Source organism: Eulemur rufifrons, chromosome 29 (genome assembly GCF_041146395.1).
Source record: "Eulemur rufifrons isolate Redbay chromosome 29, OSU_ERuf_1, whole genome shotgun sequence".
NCBI lineage: Eukaryota > Metazoa > Chordata > Mammalia > Primates > Lemuridae > Eulemur > Eulemur rufifrons.
In genome coordinates this window covers 89222880-89229508 of record NC_091011.1, presented here as the reverse complement: position 1 = coordinate 89229508, position 6629 = coordinate 89222880, and the positions used below count along the sequence as shown (strand labels likewise).

The following is a 6629-nucleotide window of genomic DNA, read 5'->3' as shown; positions in this document are numbered from 1 at the left end:
CACACACACACACACACACACACACATCACAGCATTGCTCCAAGGCTCTGGTCTGCCTGGGGAGTGCAGGGGCAGGGCCAGGACGGCCTCCTCTTCACTGGTGTAAGGCAGCTGGAAGGTAAGACTGGGTTTCTGAGCATCCACCGACGTGTCCTTTCATCGACGCGGATCTTGCCTCTCAGCGCGTTCTCTCCCCTTCCCACCTCTGAAACTTTGTCCAAAAGTCTGGCAGCAAAGAGAAAACGTGCTTCTCAGTTTGTTTTCTCTGCCACTCCTGGTGTGTTGCTGGTGGGCCAGGAAGGAAATCAAAACAGGAAGAGCAGGAGAAGAAGTGATTCTGAAAATGGCCTCAACAATGTGGTTACATTCTATGAACTAAGGGCTCTGTTGGCCTGTGATACAACTGGTGGGGGGTGGCGTCCCCTCCTGCTGGCCCAGTGGGTGGCACTTCCTTCTCTACCTCTGCGCTGCCTCAGACCACTGCCACCGTCCCTTCACCGCCGGTCTCCGTGAGTGATGGGGGTCAAGACGCTCTCACAAGTGGCGCTGTTTGCTCCGTCGTCAGGAAATCATGAAGCCAAAAGTCAAGAATTGATGGAAGAGCCACAGGACGGGGACACTTTCCCCATCTCGGTGATGAGGCAACACAAAGTCTGGCGAGATGCAGGTGCCTGAGCCAGCTCAACTCTTTCTTGGCACTGGCATCATCTTGATTTAGTTTTGTTTTATATATGTATATTATATATATATTTATATATATATATGTATGGGTTAGTTTTTTAGCACACTGTCCCATTCTCGGGTCTGGATTTAGGGCAGTTGGTCCTCGGGACAGGTTGAACAGAGGGGGCCAAGGTACAGAAGAATCCCGAGATTAGTGTGAGGCCCAGGCCCCCCCATGCACAGAACATGGACCATCCATAGCCATGGCTGATGTCGTCGGGGAGTCCATACAGGTAGCGTGGGTAGCGTGACAGCTCAAAGTTGATCCCAGCCACACAGGTGCACAGTGAAATGATGCAGAAGGTTCCTGGAGGGCAAGGGAAAAAATACGGGGTGGGGTGATGGAAAGGAAAGGGAAGAGGCGAGGAAGAGAGAAAGAGAAAAGTTAGGATGAGTACGTTTTCAATTTTCTTGAGTAGGAAAAATGAGAAGATTCAGGTAAGAGCAAGTTACTAGCAAGGTCAGTATCTGGAAATATTCACAGGGAGGAGAGCAGTATTGAGGGATATCACTTCCTTACTCTCCAGTCTTGCCCTGTCTTGGACAATCCAGGGAAGTCTCCTCTTTGGGAAAATACTAAATAGATCTCTCATTAGAGTTTTGCGTATGATGGTGTGAGGCAGAAAAGCATTCAGTTCATTTTCCTAAAGCATTTTAAATTCATTGCCTTTCTTTGGAGACACAAAGAATACCTCCTCTTTACTACGTCTTTAAAGAGAAAAAAATATATCTTTTTTCTTTCCTATATGTAACATCTTATACAATATTTGGTTTTCCTTTAATCTGTTCGCCAACAACTCTTCCAGATCCTGGAAATCTTTCCTTTTTCCTATAAAACACATCCCCCAAAGTGCTCTCCATGGGACACTAACCGGATGGGATATTCCTTTACAACGTGGGCGGCAGCGTCAGAAGACTGGGAACCCTCACTGACTTCTCACCCATGAAGACCCATAATCTACATCAATATAACTTATCTGACCTAGTGTCATATTTCATAAACTTATTTGATAATGGGACCTCTTCTTAAAATATTACTCATATTAACTTCCAGTAAGACTGCTGTAAGAGGTAGAATAAATATGGTTTACAATTATACACCCACTTTTAACCAATACAACAAAAATTTGGTGTACCTAGAATGCATTCAAGAGCTTTTTTCCATATTTGCTGTGTCTTATATTCCTTATGTAACCACTGATACGACAGCAATAACCACAGAATCATGCACAGCTTGGCAAGGCTGACCTGGGTCAACGGAAGGCAGAAGGAGAAGCTTATTTTTAAGGGGAGGGAACAAGAGGAGGTGCATTATGCGTTATGTTTATTATAAAAACTCTTGCTTTCTAATTGCCAAGTTTCTTTAAGATCCAGCCTTGTTTCTTTAAGATCCTTTATTTCTTCCAGCAGGTTTCTGGAAGACAAGGGAAAAAATATGGAGTGGAGTAAAGTGATAATTTAAATGGCCATAATAGCAGTGGTCAGACCTCACACGTATTAAGTGCTATGTGCTAGGAACTGGGCTGAGTGTACTGAACCTTTAATTCTTAAAATAACTCTAGGAGGTAGGTTAGATTATTGTCCCCATTTTACTAATGAGGACATTGAGGCCCAGAGAGGTTAAGTCATTTGCCTAAGCTCACACAGCTAGTAAACTGGTAGAGCCAGGCTACCAACTCAGGCAGGCTAGATCTAGAGTTTGCAGACTTATCCACTATGCTATTTGCAACTTGTGTCAGGCAAGGTGGGTCCCTTCATGGACTTCCCCTGCTGTATACCTAGGTTCCGGATGAATTCTATTATCATTCATTATGGGTTGGGGCAGTTTGTAGTCTTGGAGGACTCATTAAAGCCAATTGCTGGGTCCCACATCCACAATTCCTGGTTCAGGAGGTGTAGGGTAGGGCCTGAGAATTTGCATTCTGAACAAGTTCTTGGGTGACACTGATGCTGCTGGCCAGGTGACCACACTTTGGAACTGCTAGGTTAGAGAAAAGTTTTTATTGGAGAAAGATGAAACTTAATAGGCCAAAGATTAGATGACAGAGGAAGAAATACAAATGGGCAATACATGTGAAGAATGCTCAATTTTACCAATAATCAAAGCATTAAAAATTAAAAACAGGGTGATAGAGTATAATCAAATTAGCAAAGTTTTATTTTGCTTCTTGTTTTTTTTTCTTTTGATTTGTTTTTTTAACGATCATCTCCAAAACTAGTAAGGGAGCAGTCAGAGGGACCACCCCATAGACTTTAGGGGAAGTGTAAGCCAGTGTTCCTTACAGAAAAGTAATGGTTAAAATATTCATAACTTTCATCCATTGATTTCATTTTAGGTTAAGAAAATAATCTCACCTGGGGACAAAGATTTAGATCTTAAGATGTTCCCATGGTGAAGAGGGCATTAAGGAGTGGCTGTCAGAGGAGGGGCCAAGGTAAGCCCTAGACATTGGGTGAGCACTGTTCTCAGAGCTGGGAAGTTTGAGCTTCACGTGGGGTCAAGACACTTTGGTGACTCTAATATGCATTTGCTAAGTCAGAAGTGTGGCAGACAGTCCAGAGGTAGGGAGACCAGTTAGGAGGCTGTTGAGGTCATCAGGGAGAAGGAAGGAGGGTCTGGCACGGTGGGAGCAGAGCCAGGAGCTCCTAATGGCTTAGTGGATGATTGTTTAGTCAATGATTGTTTGTAGGGACAACTGAAAGTGATTTGCAGGGGAGACCCAGGTACCAAAATGTTTCTGTATGTGTGTGTGTATGTATTTGTGTTTGTGCATGTGTATGCATGTGTTTGTGCGTGTATGTGTGTATACATGTATGTATGCAGGTGTATGTATTTGTGCATGCATGCAGGTGTATGTATTTGTGCATGCATGCATGTGTATGTACAGACACATACAGCACCATCATGGCTTGTGAGAACAGTGGTCCTAAACTCGTGGGAGTCACAAAGCATCAAAGTTCCCTGTGTTATGCACTAGGGCTCCGACTGAATTCTCTGATGGTACCCAGGGTGGACCAGGTCTCAGCCTAGACTTCCTGAGTCAGAACCTCTTGAGGAGAGTGGGGGAATCTTTACTTTTTACATGTTCCTTGGATGACTTCTGTTGATCAGCCTGTTTGAACCCTTGTGTGGGGCAGAGCTGCTTGCATCCCCTGGGCAGGAGAGGGGAAGGAGGCAGCCTCAGGGCACAGCCAAGGAGAGAGCAATTGCCTGGGGTGAGGATGCAAAAGAAAGCTGTGTCTTGACATTGGTTTTAAATAATCCAGATTCCAACACACCAAAGCTGGCCTACTCATGCCCCACCTACTGTGGATGTGCTTCCAATTGCTGGTTCTGGAACCTATCATTGGATGTGCAATGCTGTAATTTACTAAAATTTAGTTTGAGGACAGGAAGTGGAGGGAAAGTGGGGGCAGTTCAAGTTCGTGCTGCCCTTGGGATGTTCAAGGCTTTTGGAAACACAGATCTGGAGTCTGATGGAAAGTTCTGAGCCAGAGATGTGGCCTGAGTCATCACCTCATAAATTGATGCCCTGGATGTGACTGAGGTCACCCAAGGACTTCATAACTGTTTCTGCATAGGACACTTTACAAAACGGAGACATTTCTTCTCATCCAACGCTGCAGTATCCTCTTGGTTAAATCCAGTGATTTGTTCTGGGGGAGAAAGTCGACCTCAAGGAGGTTGTGGTCTTCCCAAGCTGCTAGTAGCTGAAAAAGCCTGATACATGCGATTCTCACCGTGTCTTCCACAAGCAGGGTGGCCCGACACAAAGGATGTGGTTGATAAATGGAGAGTGATGAGAGAAGGACCATGTGGACCTAATCACCAGTTGAAAATGACCCAGCTTCTTCCTAATAGACATCTTGTTTTTACGTTAATGAATTAACAAGGAGATCTTCCTGCCTGCACTTCCTGTCAGCTGTTCTGTGACTTTGGCACCTTCTACAGTTCCTTCTGTCTGTTAGCACTCATTACTATTCCCGTAGATGGGAAAACACTTGGTGGCTCATGCAATTTGCGGGGAAATTCCACGTGACAAGAGAGAGGAGTTAGAAGAGGTTTTATTGGTTTCCATATAAACTGTTTTCTGTTATGAGTAAGGATTTATATTTTTATGTACCTCTCTACTTATAAATTCAAATTTGAAAATATGTATTAATAATTAGAAATAGATAGATGGAGGCACATAGTAGATGCACAGTAAATGGATGGAAGGAGTGATGTGTTGCCATTGTTAGCACCATATTCTGACAGTTTAAATAACGGTGAGCTTTGACAAACATCAGTTGAGTCCTGGGGAGTGGGGGACGAAGGGGAGACAGCCGGGCAGGGACCCTGCTTGACATGGCTTTCTGTCTAGCGAGATTAACACAGCTCTGCCTGTGGTTTGGTGGCTAACTGGGGAGTCTGGCGTGTAGAACACCCTCCCCGCCCCCCACCACTGATGCACTAAGGCTGGGGGAGAAAGACAATAAATAGTAATGCATAGTCATATCTTCTAGCAATACCCCTCATGGAGCAGGGTTTGGGCCTAATTCCAATCAGACTCCAATACTCATTGTAGTCACAGTGTAGCAAGGAAATGAGAAGAACTCTGCCCCCAAGCCCTTCCCTTTGGAGCCAGGCTCTGCCACGCAGTCCACACACTGGCTGCAAGCAGTGCCAGGTAGAACCTGGCCAGAGCAGTGGTGACTGGTGGTGAGCAATGTCCGGTCTGGGGGGTAGGCTAACCTTGACGCGGTGCAAGTGGGGAGTAGAATTCCTGTGCCAGTGGGCACCCTGGTAGGTAGAACAGCTAGTCAGCAAATATTTGTTGAACTTCTATGTTTGGGTCAAGCACTATGCTAGATGCTAAGCAGATAGAAGAGAGTAAGACATGATCTCTGCCCTTAAGAATCTTTAAATCTAAAATAAAAAGCTAAAAAAGCTTATCTGGGAGGGGACATGTGACATGCATAAATGAAGAGTTGAGGATGAAGTGAAAATATCCTCAGACTGGGGATTAAGAGACCTGAATTTACTATTAGTTCCGAACCTTTGGTCCCTTCATCTGTAAAATCAGGGAGCTTGAGCAGATATCTGTAAGGTCCCTCCCAAGTCTAGTAGTCTCTAGAAAAAGCCTGAATAATAAATACCAAGTAAGAAGTGGTAAGAGTACCTCCCCGATACAGAGAGTAATGCAGGATTAGCGAAGGTTTCCCAGGGAAGCTGGGTCTTCAAGCATGAAGAGGGTTTCTGCAGGCAATAAACAGAAAGGAGTCCTCACCTGGTCTGGAGGGCAGCCCATCTTGGACCTCAGTGCCTCATTGTCCTAGAGCCCCATGCCTGCTGTAAGACGGCACGCCCACATACCACCCTCGCTATGCCTCTAACCTCCAAGGCATAGTAGCTCCCTGCTACCCGCCGCCGAGTCAAGCTCCCATCATTTCCCACACAGACCACTGTAGTAGATCACTGGTGTCCTGCCTTCTGTTCTTACCCCCATAGAGTAGCCAGTGATATTTCAAAAATTTAATCAGATTATGATTCTCTGCTGCTTAAACCCCTCCAATAGCTTCCCATCACACTCAGAATACAATCCAAACTCCTAAAACCTCCCTGTAAGGCCTTGAGTGGATCCTGCCTACCTACCTGGCCTCACTTGGCACCTTGACTCCACACTCCTACACTCTGGCTACACCACAGAACATTCTGTGTCTCAAACTAGCTAAGCTTGTTCCATCTCAGGGCCTTCGCACTTGCTGCTCCGTTGCCCAGAATGGCCTTCTTCTAACTCTTCTCAGATCTTAACCTGAATGTCATCGTCTCAGAGAGGTCTTCCCCAGTCCCTTTCTGAAGTAGCACCTTCCCAAGTGGTTTTCTAACTGTGTTCCATGGAGGTGTCTCAGGAACTGCCACTGGG

At 45.5% G+C, this 6629-nt stretch overlaps 1 protein-coding gene across 1 annotated transcript in view; it reads right to left on the bottom strand.

The window, feature by feature from the left end:
- Positions 1-779: 779 nt before the first annotated feature.
- TMEM178B (transmembrane protein 178B) overlaps positions 780-6629 on the bottom strand; it is a 342115-nt gene continuing 336265 nt past the window's right edge. The window contains exon 4 of the mRNA XM_069462481.1: positions 780-1030. Coding sequence (XP_069318582.1) covers positions 780-1030 — 251 coding nt within the window. The remainder of the gene's footprint in view (positions 1031-6629) is intronic.